General features: G+C 45.3%; 1 protein-coding gene across 8 annotated transcripts in view; it reads left to right on the plus strand.

The window, feature by feature from the left end:
• SCLT1 (sodium channel and clathrin linker 1) overlaps positions 1-16,257 on the plus strand; it is a 74,380-nt gene that overhangs the window by 3,228 nt on the left and 54,895 nt on the right. For all 8 annotated transcript variants that reach the window (XR_015062492.1, XM_085898634.1, XM_085898631.1 and 5 more), the window contains 4 exons: positions 4,747-4,802; positions 5,293-5,413; positions 15,814-15,879; positions 16,166-16,236. Coding sequence is in view for 7 of the 8 variants with exons in the window: in XM_085898634.1 (XP_085754760.1) it covers positions 4,747-4,802; positions 5,293-5,413; positions 15,814-15,879; positions 16,166-16,236 (314 nt within the window). In the remaining variant the exon portion in view is untranslated. The remainder of the gene's footprint in view (positions 1-4,746; positions 4,803-5,292; positions 5,414-15,813; positions 15,880-16,165; positions 16,237-16,257) is intronic.

Here is a 16,257-nt window from a genome sequence, read left to right on the forward strand (position 1 = left end):
GTTTTTTTTTTTTGAATAAAATTTTTTTTTTTAATATGTATGTAATACATATTAAAAAACACATTCGAGAGGTCTCCTGAGGAGCTCTCTGCTGACGATCTCAAAGATAAGTTTCTGGTCGTTATTTGTCCCATTTTAACTGTTTATTTTTCTCACTTTTTGTTTAGTTTTTTCAAAATCAAAAGCAGGTTGAACAGTTTATGTTTTGTATCCCACTGATCGGCTGGATCTTGATCCACACCTGAACCAAAATCGAATCGGCTTGTACTTGCCATAGACCCGACTCATCCATCAAGTTTCGTCCTAATATGTTCACAACTTTTTGATATATATATATATATATATATATATATATATATATATATATATATATATATATATATATATATATATATATATATATATTGTTACGGCTGTGGAGAGGGGTTTTGTTTCAAAAATCGTGCTATTTTGTGAGTTTTTGGCGACGTTGTCTTACCGGGTGTTTGAGGCCCAGGCTTGAGGCGTACCAGTTCTCCTCAGTGTACGATCGTTTTATTTGTTTTTTCTCCCCATTACCTTCAATTTCTATCTTCCCCACATTCCTAACGTCCCCCATTTCTCCCAACTAATCTCTATTTCTTATCTTAAATTAAAAAAAATAAAACCGCCACCTTTCTCCTGATTCTGCTTCTTCTTCTTCTTCATTGCATCTTCTTCTTCCCTGCATCTTCTTCTTCCCCATATTCTTCCTCTTCTTCTTCCTCGATTTTTTTTTTTTTTTTTCTACAACACTTCCATGACCTAATCTGTTGAAAACTCTCTCAAACATTAATAATAATAACAAAAACGATCTCTTATAATGCTTCATCTTCCTCTTTCACACATGTGGTTCTCTTTACTGTTTCATAATGCACTACCCTTCTGCTATTTAAACAGACTGCTCTCATTTCGACCTCCACTTCATTCCTTTCCTAAAAAAATCCAACTGTTACAGCGTTTCTTCTCTCCATTCTCTGAATTCACCTTTATTGCATCCATCAAGAATTGTGTTAAATCGCATCTCTGACCTAAAACTTTAAAAAACCCCAGTTTGCAATGAATGTTCACTTTCCATCAACCATTCTTTTTTTCCAACTTCAGTGCCAACTCACCCCTCTCACCCCTCACTCTCACTCTCAAAGCAGCCATCCCACTCTTCTCCCTCCAATCCTTCCTCTCACCTCTCTCAAAAATTCCCCCCTCACCTTTGTCCCACCTTTCACCCCCCTCACTCATCCTTCTCAAAGTTGCCCCCCCTCTCATCCACAAAGCTGCCTCCTTCCACTGCCCTCTCACCTCCATCTCTTTCCTCCACCTCCTCAAATCCTCAACTGCCTTCTTCCCCCTCTCTTGTCCCCCCTCTCCCCCAGCACGACAGAGCCTTTTATCCTCCTCATCCGGCCCCCTCCCCTAGCTATTCTGCAATCCCCCACACTCTTTCAACAACCCTCCTTACCTCCCCTCCTCGCCCCTTGTCCTTCCCTCCTCCCCCCACCCCCTGCACCCAAAGCCTCCTCCCCTACCTCTTCATTAAAAATGTGGACCTCAAATATCCGGGGCCTTCGCTAAAACCTTTCAGATCTTTCCATACAGGTTGCCACTGACAAACCAGACATAATCTGCCTAACAGAAACTTTCCTCACCCAAGATGTGTCTGACTCCCAAGTATCTCTCCCTGGTTACTCCGTCCTCCGGTATGACAGACCTGAGCCTCGTCCTGGTGGAGGAGTTGCTCTCTTCATCAAAGACTCCATTCCTCACTCTCCGTGCACTGCTCTCACTCCCCCACACTCCCAGGAATACCTCTGGCTACAGCTTCCCCTCCACTCCCACCTCATGTTTATATGTGTACTGTACCGTCCACCTCACAGTGATGACTCCATCTACACCTCACTATCCGAAAACATGGACCATCTTCTATCTTCTCATCCAAACTCTCTCTTCCTCTTATGTGGCGACTTCAATTGTCATCATGCCAGTTGGCTAGGTGTGGGTACCTCTCTCACCTGTCATGGCACCTCAGCAAAAGCTTTCTGCGACTCATTGGGACTGACTCAATCGGTCAACTTCCCCACCTGGATCTCAACCAATGGTACTCCATCTCTTCTGGATCTGATTTTGACAAATTTCCCTGACAATATCTGCTGCTCTTCCTCCGCTCCAATCGGTTCTTCTGACCACTTCCTTGTCAAAGTGGACATCTCTCTGGCTATTATCAGAGAACCACCTCACTGCTGTCGAGTCTGGCATTTCACTCAAGCCGACTGGCAGGGTCTCCAAGCAGCCATCAAACTTATAGACTGGTCTCCTATCACTACTTTCTCCAACATCAACTCATCCTGGGAATTCTTTCAAAGAAACTTGCTCTCCCTCATGCACAGATTTATCTCCTCTCGTCTTCAGTTGTCCTATCCTTCCTCCCGCCCTTGGTTCACTGAAGCTTGTGGCGAGGCAGTTGTCCTGAAACAATTTGCCTTTGCCTCATGGAAAGCAAACCCAACTGAGGGCAATCTCAGTTCCTTCCATAAAGCTCGGAACAAGTGTGTATCTACCCTCAGGAGAGCCAGAAAACAACTTCTTTCTAATCTCAAGTCTGAACCCTCAAACCTCTCTCCCTCATCAAAATCCTGGTGGCGTCTAATCAAATCTGTTTCTGGTGTATGTTCCCCCTCCATCCCCTCCCTTATCTCAAATGGCCGCACTGCTGATACCGCACGTGAAAAAGCTGAATGCTTAAACTCGGTGTTTGCAGCTAAATCTTGTGTCAAAAACCCATCACTTTCTCTACACACCTTACCCAGTCGCACCCAACTGTCCCTGGACTCTGTGTCCTTTTCTCCTGACAAGGTGGAGAGCTTTCTGTCAAACCTCGACTCAGATTCTGCAACCGGTCCAGACGGCATCAGCCCACATGTCCTCAAAGCTTGCTCTTCTGCTCTTGCTCACCCTCTCTCTGTTCTATTCACCCTCTCATTTGCTCAAGGCCATCTGCCATCTGCTTGGAAATTAGCAAACATCACTGCCCTGCACAAAGAAGGTGCAAAAACAGATCCCTGCAACTACAGACCAATCAGCCTTCTCGCAATCATCAGCAAGGTTATGGAATCCATCATCGCTTCAGACATGAAATCCTTCCTCTTCTCCAAGGGCTTGATTTCCGATCATCAATTTGGTTTCAGACCAGTTCACTCTACCCTGGATATGCTGCTTCTGCTCTCCCAACAATGGATGGAGGTCCTCAATGCCAGACAGGAAATCCGAGCTATATCCCTGGACATATCACGTGCTTTTGACACAGTCTGGCACCCTGCCCTACTCACCAAACGCACTTCCCATGGTATCCAAGGCCAGCTCCACTCGTGGCTCGCAGACTTCCTCTCCTGTCACAGTCAACGTGTGGCCCTAAATGGAGTTCTTTCATCCCCTCTTCCTGTCCAGGCTGGAGTTCCTCAAGGTAGCGTTCTGGGCCTTGTTATTTTTCTGGTTTTCATCAGTGATCTCTCCGACTCTCTGGAACATCCTCAATATCTCTTTGCTGATGACTCCACCCTTTGCCGTACCATCGGTCATCCCTCAGACCGGCAAGCAGCAGCTTCTTCGTTCTCTGCAGATCTGGATAAAATCACAAACTGGTCCAACACGTGGAACATGTCTTTCAATGCAGACAAATCTCACACTCTCACTATGTCTCTTCAAAAGGATCGTTTAGAAAACCCACCCATCCACTTTCTCAACAATCCTCTGGAAGAAGTCCTTTTTTTCAAGCTTCTGGGTCTCACTATCTGCCATGACCTTTCCTGGGAAAGCCACATTTCAAACCTCGCCTCCAAAGTCAGTTGCCGACTGGAAATCCTCCGTCGTGCAAAGTCTTTCCTCAGCCGTCCTGAGCTCCTGACAACTTACAACGCTTTTGGCCGTAGCCTGATGGAATACTGCTCTCCCCTCTGGGCTGGTGCTCCTGCCTCCCACCTTTCTCAACTTCACGCTGTTGAAACCAGGGCATTTCGGATCATCGGCATCTCCCACAATGAGGCTGAGTCTTTGGGCCTCTCACTCAATCACCGCAGGTTGGTCGGTGGTCTTTCTGTCTTCTACCGTCTCCTCTCCAGGCTTGCCCCCCCCTGCTCTCTCTGAGATTTGTCCCCACCACATTTCCACAGGGCACTCAAGGTCCGCCAATTACCCCCTTCTGGTAAAACTACCAAAATCACGAATCACTGCTCACCTTCACTCTTTCATTCCTCTTTTTTCCCACCTTTGGAATAAACTCCCTCACTCTATTCATTCCCATTCTTCCCTCCAGGCCTTCAAAACAGCTGTTCACCACCACCTCTTATCATCCCCCATCCAAATTGTCGACCTTTTCCCCCTGATAATCCACTCAAGCCCACTTCCTTCAAATTCCCTGCTTTCCTTCCTGAAAGTCCCTGTAATGTCCATCTTCTATTCCCCATGTTCCCCATCCCATCCCTCTCCCTTCCACAGATATCCTAATGTGTCTGTTCCCCACTGTTTTGTCCCTCCCACTCCCGCCCCTCTTGTCTCATGCCCCCTTGATGTGCGTTGTGTTAGCTCTCACATGAGCCTTGACAAAGTATACAAAAAACAAAAAACCCCCCAAAAAATACTGTTGTGTTTATATTTTATATTGGCTTTTTATGTTTATTTTTTGGCACAAGTATAATTACTGGATTATTTACTCACTGCCATGTCTGTACCCTATAGGGTCGAGTTGTGGAAATGCAGTTACGGCTGAACCAGGTGGATGAAGAAAATGAAAGGTATGGTTATCGATACGGCTTCCCACTCCACCCCCCCCCCGGGAATAAATTGGCTTGTTTTATTATCCTTCCCATCTGAGCACTTGCATCTTGCCGTGTCCCCATTTGAAGTCCCATGTATATTGTTGATATGGCCATGCAGTATCTTAATGTCTTCTCTTTGCAAAAGTATCACCGATGTCAACTGATTTGCACGATCCTTATTTATTTTTGGGTGTGTGTGGGGAGGGTGGAGGTGTTTATTGTCCAGTAATGTAAGTTAGGTCTCCTGTTTGACTTGGAGAGATTTTATTGCTTTCCAAGTTACAGTTTCTTATCATTTCTTTTCCTCTCAGCCACTTCAATCACAAGTGCTGTTGTGCACTCTTCAGATATTTGAAGCAGTATGCTTTTGGCCTTATTTTTCAAGGTAATTTTAGTTGCCCAGGCACTCTTATGGGAGAGCTGTTATAAAAGGCAGATTTTTCTCAATTTCTGTGCACTGCTACAGACTTCACACGGAGCTGAGAGAGGCTGTGGAGGGGAATCTTGCTGCACTAGCACACGGAGAGACAGAGTCTAACCGGGGATTGGCCGGTGACTTGAGTGAACAGCTGCAGCTGGTAAACCAGGTCAGGATCGGCCAATCATTATATTGAAATACAGCATGTCTGTTTGTCTGTCTGTTCGCTTGTCGAGTTGAAAATGGCTTGGTCGAACTCTACTACGTTTTTCATTTGTGGTGGGGGTACCCAGGTTAAGGTCATGGGTGTAAAATCATCCACGCACCCCTCTTCCCCCCTCACTCCCCATTCCCATGAGGATGGTTTCATTATTTGCATTTTTTTCACCTGGCACTGCACACGTTGCTTAGGCCTAAGTCACATTTGCTATACGGCGGCCGTACGCCCTCTGAATTGACAGAAACGTGCAGCGGCCGCAGAGTTTCTGAGGTGGCCTCAGGGTGGCCCTATGCCGTATGGCTATATTTTACAGGCCGTAAGGTCGCCGTGGAATTATAACGTGGAGTTATAACTTTTTTCATTTTCACGTTCGCCGTTGCAATTCGACAAGCCGGAAAAAAAAAAAAAAAAAAAAAAAACTGGTTAAAAAAAAAATTCACCCATTCGTTACAGTCTGTCTGGCCGCACGTTCGCCTTAGGGCTACTTGCAGTCACCTTGAGGCTACCTTGCGTCTGCCTTGAAAATTCTATGGCCGCCGCAGGGCCCCCTGAAGGTCACCGTGCGACATCAAGTCAAAGACCGTACGGAAACCCCACGTTTTCGGTCTCCACAATTTCTAAGACCGAAGGTCAAAGTCACATTTGCTCTACGGCGAGGATACGGCAGCCGTACACCCTGTGAATTGAAAGAAACGTGCGGCGGCCGCAGAGTTTCTGAGGTGGCCTCAGGGTGGCCCTACGCCATTTGGCTATATTTTACAGGCCGAAAGGTCGCCGTGGAATTATAACACGGAGTTATAACTTTTTTCATTTCTACATTCGCCGTAGCAATTCGACAAGCCGAAAATAAAAAAAAAAAACTGGTAAAAAAAAAAAAAAATTAACCCATTCGTTACCGTCGGTCTGGCTGCACGTTCGCCTTAGCGCCCCCTGCGGTCGCCTTGCGTCTGCCTTGAAAATTCTATGGCCGCCGCAGGAACGCCCTAAGGTCACCGTGCGACATCAAATCAAAGACCGTACGGCACCCCCCACGTTTTCCGTCTCCACAATTTATAAATACGCCGTGCTACTCCCAGAAAAATAAAAACATATGTGACTGCTCCATTGTGTGACCGTGGAAATACTGCGGCCGCCCTATAATTGCTAGTGGCCATAGATTTTGGAGACCTCACGGCCTCCGTGGCAAATGTGACCTCGGCCTTACCGACTCCTGTCTGAGGCAGTATTATTAGCCATGGGTGCAAAATTCATTTGTCCCCCTCCCTTATTAAGCTGCTTGCGGAGGGAGCCGGTTTTCTCTTAGATGTAAATAAAAACGCAGCTTGATGGTGTGCCCCCTCTGACCCCCACCACATTATATATGGCGTCCTTCAAGGTTCTGTCATCTGACCCTCTGTCTTTCTTCTTTTCATCTATGACGTCCTCACAGTTTTGAAAAACCCTGTTCATTCCTTTGTTGACAACCTTGCCTTCCACTCCTTCACCAGTTAAAAATCCTAATGCACATCCTCCCAGTCCCTTGTTGTCGATCGCCCTCAGCTGCTGCCTCCATCAATAATGAACTCGGTCTCATCCTCCAATGGGGCTCTGACAATGTTGTCTCCTTCAATCAGTCCAAGACTCAAACCCTCCTTTGATCCAGTAAGATCAACATAGCCACCCCTCTTCAACTCTATCAGTCCTCTATTAATATTCTCGGTGTCCAGAAATCTCTCCTGGCAGCCTCATGTCCTCAGTATCACCAAATCTGCCTCCAGGAAACTTGGTTTCCTCTTCAGAGCTCACAAATACTTCAACTCCCCACCAGCTTCTCATCCTCCACAAATCCCAAGTCAAAGAGGTGATGGAATACTGCTCCCATGTCTGGGGCAGTGCTCCTCCATCAATCATCAGTATTCTGGATCTCATCCCAGCCAAGGCTGTCTTTTAACCCTGAGAAATCTGTCTCTGTCTCTGTCTCTGTCTCTGTCTCTGTCTCTGTCTCTGTCTCTGTCTCTGTCTCTGTCTCTGTCTCTGTCTCTGTCTCTGTCTCTGTCTCTGTCTCTGTCTCTGTCCCTGTCCCTGTCTCACTCTCAGCCATTATCTCTTTTGGGTAAGCCACATTTCAAAGTTGGCCTCCAAAGCTAGATGCTAACTGGGCAATCCTCCATTGTGCAAAGTCCTTCCTTGGCACACCTGAACTCTTGTCTACCTACAAGGCTTTCATGCACAGTTTGAGGGAGTACTGCTCTCCCCTCTGGGCTGGTGCTCCTGCCTCGCATATTGCTCAGCTTGATGCCATGGAAACCAAGGCTGTCAAGACCATTGGAATCTCTCGCAATGAAGTTGCGTCTATGGGCCGATGACTTCACAATCGCCGACAAGTCAGTGGTCTCTGGCTTCCATCGCCTCCTTTTTGGTCATACATCCTCTGCCCTCTCTGTGCTTTGTCCCCCTCCCACCCAGGCATCTGCAGGATGCACATGTTCCACCAGCAACCCCCTCCAAGTTCCAATTGAAACTACCTAAATCCAGAACCACTGCTCACCACTCATTTGTTCCTCTTTTTTTTTTCCCTGCCTGTGGAATGACCCTCCACCTACTCTTCAATCTCATTCTTCCTCCAGGTCTTCAAGACAGCTGTTCACCACCATCTCAAATTATCTCCCATCCAAAACCATGATCTTTTCTGCACCTGGTCAACCACCCTACACTCTCCCTCCCCCAAAAATTACAAAAAAAATTTAAAACTAAGAACTATGATAGAAAAAGAAATGGAATCTCAATATTTACATTACTAGTACATGCCCGTAACAAAAAATAAATAAATAAATAAAAATAAAAATAAACCACACAGGCCGTTTCTTCGCTCTCACGTGCCCGTACGTGCGTGACCCGGAAGTTCGATATTATTCGCAGTTACGATTATTCGCAATTTATTTTTAATACCCAATTATTCAATTAGCGCCAACGTATTTTACCTTTTCACAATGTCGTGGCAAGGAAAAACAAAAAGAGAAGAGAAGAGAGAAAATTTACTTCCTGGTTCGGAGCATACCAGCACTCTGATGTTCCCGAAATTTATACACCGTTTAATATGAAAACGATCATAACTTGGGCCATTGTGTTTATCTATAAATGCGCATAAGAAATCGAGAAATTATTAGAATACACGAAGTCATCACTCTCCGGAAGCCCGTACGTTGTAACCCGTAATGGGGAACGTGGCTGTGCTTCCCTTCCCCATCGGCCACGCCCACGCAACAACGTGTCTTGCCATTGATTGGTAAATAAATGGCCATAACTTGGGAAGCACTTGTCTGATTAATATCAAACCTTGAAAAGGCACATCCTCAGGTCCCCAGCAATATACCTGGCAAGTTTCAATTAGATCGGACCAGAGGTTGTCGAGAAACAGCGGTCACAGACACACACACAGAGATTGCTGGAATTATAGACAGACGAGTATGTGGCCGTAAAAAAATTAAATAAATAAATAAATAAATAAACCACACAGGCCGTTTCTTCGCTCTCACGTGCCCGTACGTGCGTGACCCGGAAGTTCGATATTATTCGCAGTTCCGATTGTTCGCAATTTATTTTTAATACCCAATTATTCAATTAGCGCCAACGTATTTTACCTTTTCGCAATGTCGTGGCAAGGAAAAACAAAAAGAGAAGAGGAGACAGAAAAAAATTACTTCCTGGTTCGGAGCATACCAGCACTCTGATGTTCCCGAAATTTATACACCGTCTAATATGAAAACGATCATAACTTGGGCCATTGTGTTTATCTATAAATGCGCATAAGAAATCAAGAAATTATTAGAATACACGAAGTCATCACTCTCCGGAAGCACGTACGTTGTAACCCGTAATGGGGAACGTGGCTGAGCTTCCCTTCCCCATCGGCCACGCCCACGCAACAAAGTGTCTTCCCATTGGTTTGGTAAATAAATGGCCATAACTTGGGAAGCACTTGTCCGATTAATATCAAACCTTGAAAAGGCACATCCTCAGGTCCCCAGCAATATACCTGGCAAGTTTCAATTAGATCGGACCAGTGGTTGTCGAGAAACAGTGGTCACACACACACACACACACACACACACACACACACACACACACACACACACACACACACACACACACACACACACACACACACACACACACACACACACACACACACACACACACACACACACACACACACACACACACACACACACTGCTGGAATTATAGATAGATTGTATTTGTCCGCAGTATATGTGTGCGAGTATGTTAACCCAGAAAAGTTAAATGGGAGTGGTGTGTTTAATAATTTTAATTATCTTCGACCTTGTGATTTTGCTTTTGTTTCATTGTGTTATCTCTTTCATTCCCATTCCCATTCCTATTCCACTTCCCTATATTGGTGCAAGTAACATATTTGTTTTTTCTTTGAAGTTCCTTTACATACAACTGTTGAGCATTCCTTTCAAAGAAATACTATCTTTACTGATTTCACTTTCTTCAGTTAGTTTTCACATTGTTAGTTATTAGAGGGCGAGAGCCCGTTTTGCATATGTGTGCATTTAGGAATTGCAAGAAATTGTGTTTTACTTTAAACTGCAGGTCGTGTTGAGAGGTTTTAAGGAGGAAAATATTTTCTAGTTACCTCCGCCACCGAAGGTAAAGGAGGTTATGTTTTCACCCCTTTCTGTCTGTTTGTCTGTGTACAGGTTATCTCCAAAAGTTGTGGATGGATCCGGATGAAATTGTGGATAGGTTTGGTGTGTGACGAGGACGAACTGATTAGATTTTGGTGAAGATCCGGATCCGGATCTGATAATTTTAAAAGTGATTCTACACCATTGAGAGAGAACCAAAAACGATATAGTACTGTGTAGCATGATATATCAAAAATGTATTGGGCCCGAAATGTTCTTGTGAATCAGGCATTACGTGGCGGAGGTGTGCGTTCCACCGAGTGCCCTTCTACTTTTTAAGTACTTTTGTTCCGTGGACAGAGGTTATATTTTCACCTCTGTTTGTTTGTGAGCACGATGTATCAAAAAGTTGTGGATGGATTTGGACAAAATCTGGTGGACAGGTTTGGTGTGATGAGGATATATTAGTTAAATTTTGGTGAAGATCTTGATTCGGATCCGAGAATTTTAAAGTGATTCTTCAACGTTGAGATATGGGGCCAAAAACGGTGTGTGTGTGTGTGTGTGTGTGTGTGTGTGTGTGTGTGTGTGTGTGTGTGTGTGTGTGTGTGTGTGTGTGTGTGTGTGTATATATATATATATATATATATATATATGTATATATGTATATGTATATGTATATATATGTATATGTATATATATGTATATATGTATATATATGTATATATGTATATGTATATATATATATATATATATATATATATATATATATATATATATATATATATGTATATATATATGTATATATATATATATATATATATATATATATATATATGTATATATATATATATATACATACATACATACATACATACATACATACATACATACATACATATATGTATTGTTGCGGTCACGGGTTCCGAGACACCAGCTTGCTACTCAGGGAGATTAATCCCCGGTTGTCCTCGGTAGAGCCGGACCTGGGACCACCGCTCACAATTAACGTTGTGGTACGGTGGGTTGTTTTAAAAACACAAATGCCACCCAGTCAACCACAAGTTCCAGTGTCCGCCGTCTAATTATTCCATTTAACTAGAGGTCACGTGATTACCTAAGCGGGGAGCGCGCCCTCGGCAAAGCACCAATATTATCTGATTAGATTTAATAAGGGCGGCCAAGCGTTTTAACCGCTGGTGCGTGCCAACGATTTTTTTTGTCAAATCTGTGGTAATTACCTCCCAGTCTGTCTCGGTTCAAACAATGCTAGACCAATAGAAGGAAAGGACAAACACGGACAGGTTGGAAATCGACAAATAATTTATTAATAAAAAAATAAAAAGAACCTTTATTTGCTGAGGGAAATAAAGAATGAATTTCAAAGCAAAATCAATCAAAATGCCAGGAAAGAGACAAAGAGCAGATGCTTATCGGGGGGTTGACTTACTTACAGCTAAACGCAGACAAGGGTACCCAATAGATCATTCAGGGGGAGGGGGGGGGGAGAATCGTCTCGCTCACCAGAAAGTAGTTCGTGAGGCGAAAACGTTCTGAAATGCTTGCATGCATGTCGCGCCCGTCGCCAGGACCAGCTTTGTCTTGCAGCCTCTCGCGGGGCAGCCTTGATCGCCAGTCGAAGTCTGGAGGGCACCGAGATGGTCTGTTGTGGGTTTCGACCCTGGTGCTTGTTGGTGAATGACCCGTGCCTCACTTGTTGGTGGCTTTGTTCACACCCGCACGTGCACCACACGCTCGCTTGCCGAAGCTCTGGGCAGGACAAACCGACTCGTTGTTGGCACTGGCCAGACACCCACACGCGTGCTTCGTTCTCCTGTTTTGCGTGCCTACACCCGCTTCTTGCTCGCTTCTCTCTCATACCTCTTTCGTTCATGCTTTTTAAAAATTATCTCAGAACGTATCTCTTTCGCTTCAGAACCTCCCTCTTTCGCCTTTTCCTCTCAGAACGTCTCTCCTCACAGAACGTCTTTTTATATCTTCGGGACATCTCTGTGGGTCCAACCCGGCGCACGGTTACCATGACGACCCGTATGCTCTCAAAAAAGGCGGGCGTCGGAGCTCACGGAAGATCGCTGCTGAGGAAATATAAGGGCGGGCTTCAGAGTTCGTAAAATATTATTGCTGAGAAAATATAAGGGCGGACTTCAGAGCTCGTGAAAGAATGTTGTTGAGGAAAAATGAGGGCGGGCTTCAGAACTCGTGAAAGAAATGTGTGTGAACGTGTCTGTTGTAAATAAAAAAGCTTCCAATAAGAGAGGGGATCTATCCTTTACCCTTCTCAACGCATCACATTTAAGATTTCATTAGACATGGGGATGGGGCTAATCTGAACATGCAGTTTAAGGAAATAACTGTCTGAGGACCTGGATGTGTGGATGCATTCATCAGACCGGATTCTGAAATCCATAACTATATATATATATATATATATATATATATATATATATATATATATATATATATATATATATATATATATATATATATATATATATATATATATATTAACATACATACATACATACATACATACATACATACAGGGTGCGTCAAAAGTAGCACCCGATTTCTGGTTTTTCGGCTGTTGGATTCTTTCAGGGAAGTCATGTTGTTAATAGTTGTCTTGCAGGTTATTAATTTTATCCCAGAAAGTGGATCGGCTGCCACGGTCCGATCAAGTGGCCGGCACGCTCCCCAGATCTTACACCTCCAGATTTCTTTCTTTGGGGGCTCATGAAAGTCCTTGTTTATCGTGAAAAGCCTCGTACCATTCAGGAATTGAAGGCTCAAATCACTGCAAAGTTTGAGGAAATTGATATCGAACTCTGCAGACATGTGTGCCGCTCTGTGCCTGCTCGGCTGCAATTGTGCATCGATCACGAGGGAGGGCACTTTGAAAATTGCAAGTAAAACAGCTTGGTACAGTTCCATAATTTTTTCTTGAATAAATGGTGAGATAAAAATGTCATTCATTTATTTCTACCTTCTCGTACACTGTAATACAAATGGCAAACAAACAATCAACTGACAGAAATCGGGCACTACTTCTGACTCACCCTGTATATGTCTATGTATGTATGTATGTATGTGTATATATATATGTATATATGTATATATGTATATATGTATATATGTATATATGTATGTATATATATATGTATGTATATATATATATATATATATATATATGTATGTATATATATATATATATATATATTGTTGCGAATTTGCGCCTGCCGGCGTGCGAGCGGCCGCATGCCTCTAATGGCAGCCGCGTCGCCCACCGGACCTCCTGACCCTCAGTCGTGACCCTCCTGGAACTATCGCCAGGAACCAGTCACGGGTGGGGGTTTAACCTCACCACAGCCCAGTCTGCATTCTACCCGTGCGAAATAGGGTGAATCGCCGAATGTCGATATATCTAAGCACCCGCGCGGGTAACCGACCGAGGGGCTGCACCGCGCCGCAGGTCGGCCTGGGACACAAACTGCTTAAGCGGTCCGTTCCGTACTACAGTGATAACCGAGCGGTGTTATCGCTGACCTCGACGGATTTGATTCTACTCCACGGGTGCTTACAACCCCGACTAATGTATTCTGCGATGCAAGATGGCACTTTCAACGGGAAAGGACACAACGAACGGGGAACATTTCAACAAGCACATTTATTTACATTGGCACGCATACAGGCAAGGCAATGAGTGACAGTCATGCACGTATGTACAGCCAATAAAGAATAAAACACAGATACAGGCAAGAAAGCAATGGAAGCAATACCACCGACTTCAAGCAAAGGTTTATTCACAAGCACATCACTTCGGCAGGTCTACTTTATAGACGGCGCCACAACATGTATTCAAAGCAAAGAAATGGCCACCCCCATAGACAAGGGTGGCAGACAGGGTCCTCTAGACCGTTTGTGACGTGGAGCCTGGATGACCGGCTCGGCCCACGAGACCGAAGGGCCTTACCCGCACCCTCGAGGTGCGACGGTGGGCAGGTCGCGACGTCTCATTCCCACGGCAGCTAGCGTAGCCGCGCCTGATCTCGGGCCCCTGGCGTGGTCGGTGAGCTCTCTCTCCGGCATTCCCTACACGGACGCGCAGGCTCGCGCCACACAGCCGGCAGAGCGGCTGGGGGGAACGAACGGGGTTACCGGCGCTCTCTCAGCGTGGATGCTCAGTAAAAGGGGGGTTGATGCTCTTTCAGGCGTTGATGCTCGATCAGCGAGTTGATGCTCGTTCACCCCGGACTGCCTTGGCGCTGTCAAGCTCTCCCTGGCTGTGGTCTCCATGTCGCCGTTTTCCCCCGGCAGTGGTCTCCACGTAGCCCTCTGGTTTGCCACCCAGTGCTCTTCCGCGTCCCTGCTCCGTTCACCAACTCACTGCCTCACGCTCTCAACTCCACCGTCTCAAACCTCGCCAACTCCCAACAACTATGACTCTCCCCCAACTCGCACTCGCCCACCACAACCCTCTTCAACAAACCCAGATTCCGTAACCACTCGACCCCCTCCAGACTGCGGGCTCCACAGATTCACCACCGATCGACAACCCCCCTGAGCTCCGTTCTGCTCGTCCTTGTATAGGGCCGGGGAAGCGAGAATCGCCCATTGCCCTTTGACCTCTGACCCCCGGAGAGCGGACATGGTAGAAATCACCGAAGCGCTCGTTCTGATGGCTTGACCTTCGACACCGGAAAGCCGACGTCGTGGAAATCACCGATGCGCTTGGTCTCACAGCTCGACCTTCGGCCCCGGAAAGCCGACGTCGTGGAAATCACCGACGCGCTTGGTCTGACAGCTCGACCTTCGACCCCGGAAAGCCAACGTCGTGGAAATCACTGACGCGCTTGATCTTACAGCTCGACCTTCGACCCCGGAAAGCCGACGTCGTGGAAATCATCGACGCGCTTGGTCTGGCAGCTCGACCTTCGACCCCTGGAGAACCCCTGCCTCTGCCCGCAGCGATGTCGTTTGTTCAGATCCCGCCACTGCTGGTGCGAAGATGGCGTCGCTTCAGGAACGGAGGTGATGCGATGTTTGTGGTGTGGGTTTCTTGGCAGTTGTGGAGGTAAAGAGGCGAAGGTGGTGGTGATTTGGTTGTTAAGTTATGGTTGGTCCAAAATAACGACAGAAAAAGGAAAATGGCTACCTCAAAGGGGCGCAGCCCGGTGAACACGAATAATACCCATTAAACAACGGTGGGGAAATCTAACTGAACACAGACTTATCGATCTAACTGATCTAAGGAACCTTGTTGGTGTTCTGCGAATTTCCACAGCCGTAACAATATATATATTATATATATATATATATATATATATATATATATATATATATATATATATATATATATATATATATATATATAATCATGATATCTCAAAAAGTTGTGAACATATTAGGACGAAACTTGATGGATGAGTTGGGTCTATGGCAAGTACAAGCCGATTCGATTTTGGTTCAGGTGTGGATCTAGATCCAGCCGATCAGTGGGATACAAAACATAAACTGTTCAACCTGCTTTAGGTATGCGCTCTACCAAGTGCCGTTCTAGATTTTAACAGTGGAATCGGTCAGTGGTTTCATTCGGTCATAAAAGACATTTACCAAACTAACTTTCAGTTCAATTAGATGTCGGAAAGATGGATATTGCAGTTTTAGAATTTTGTTTTATTTTTCCCTGTTATACTCAGGGTGAAGTACTTCATCTGAGGAAGAGCTTTTACCAGATGCAGGCAATGCACCAAAAAGTGGAAAAGGCAAGTAAAAATATCGATATCGTGGGGTTGTAATTATTATTCCCTGCCCCCCTACACACACACACACACACACACACACACACACACACACACACACACACACACACACACACACACACACACACACACACACACACACACACACACACACACACACACACACACACACACACACACACACACACACACACACACACACACACACACACACACACATCTTGGGTTACCAGTTCTCTTGCTGTCCCTCTCACCCCTGCTCCTGTACATGCCTCAAATTTCTGTGCAGACCAACCGAGAGTTGACTCGTACGCTTGGTGAACAAATCGTGGAAATGGAGAAGCTTCATGTGCAGCTCCGGTGCCCATACATTTATGTTTC

The sequence above is a fragment of the Eptatretus burgeri genome, chromosome 10 (assembly GCF_056783735.1).
Source record: "Eptatretus burgeri isolate ZD-2024b chromosome 10, Ebu_testis_v1, whole genome shotgun sequence".
Lineage (NCBI taxonomy): Eukaryota > Metazoa > Chordata > Myxini > Myxiniformes > Myxinidae > Eptatretus > Eptatretus burgeri.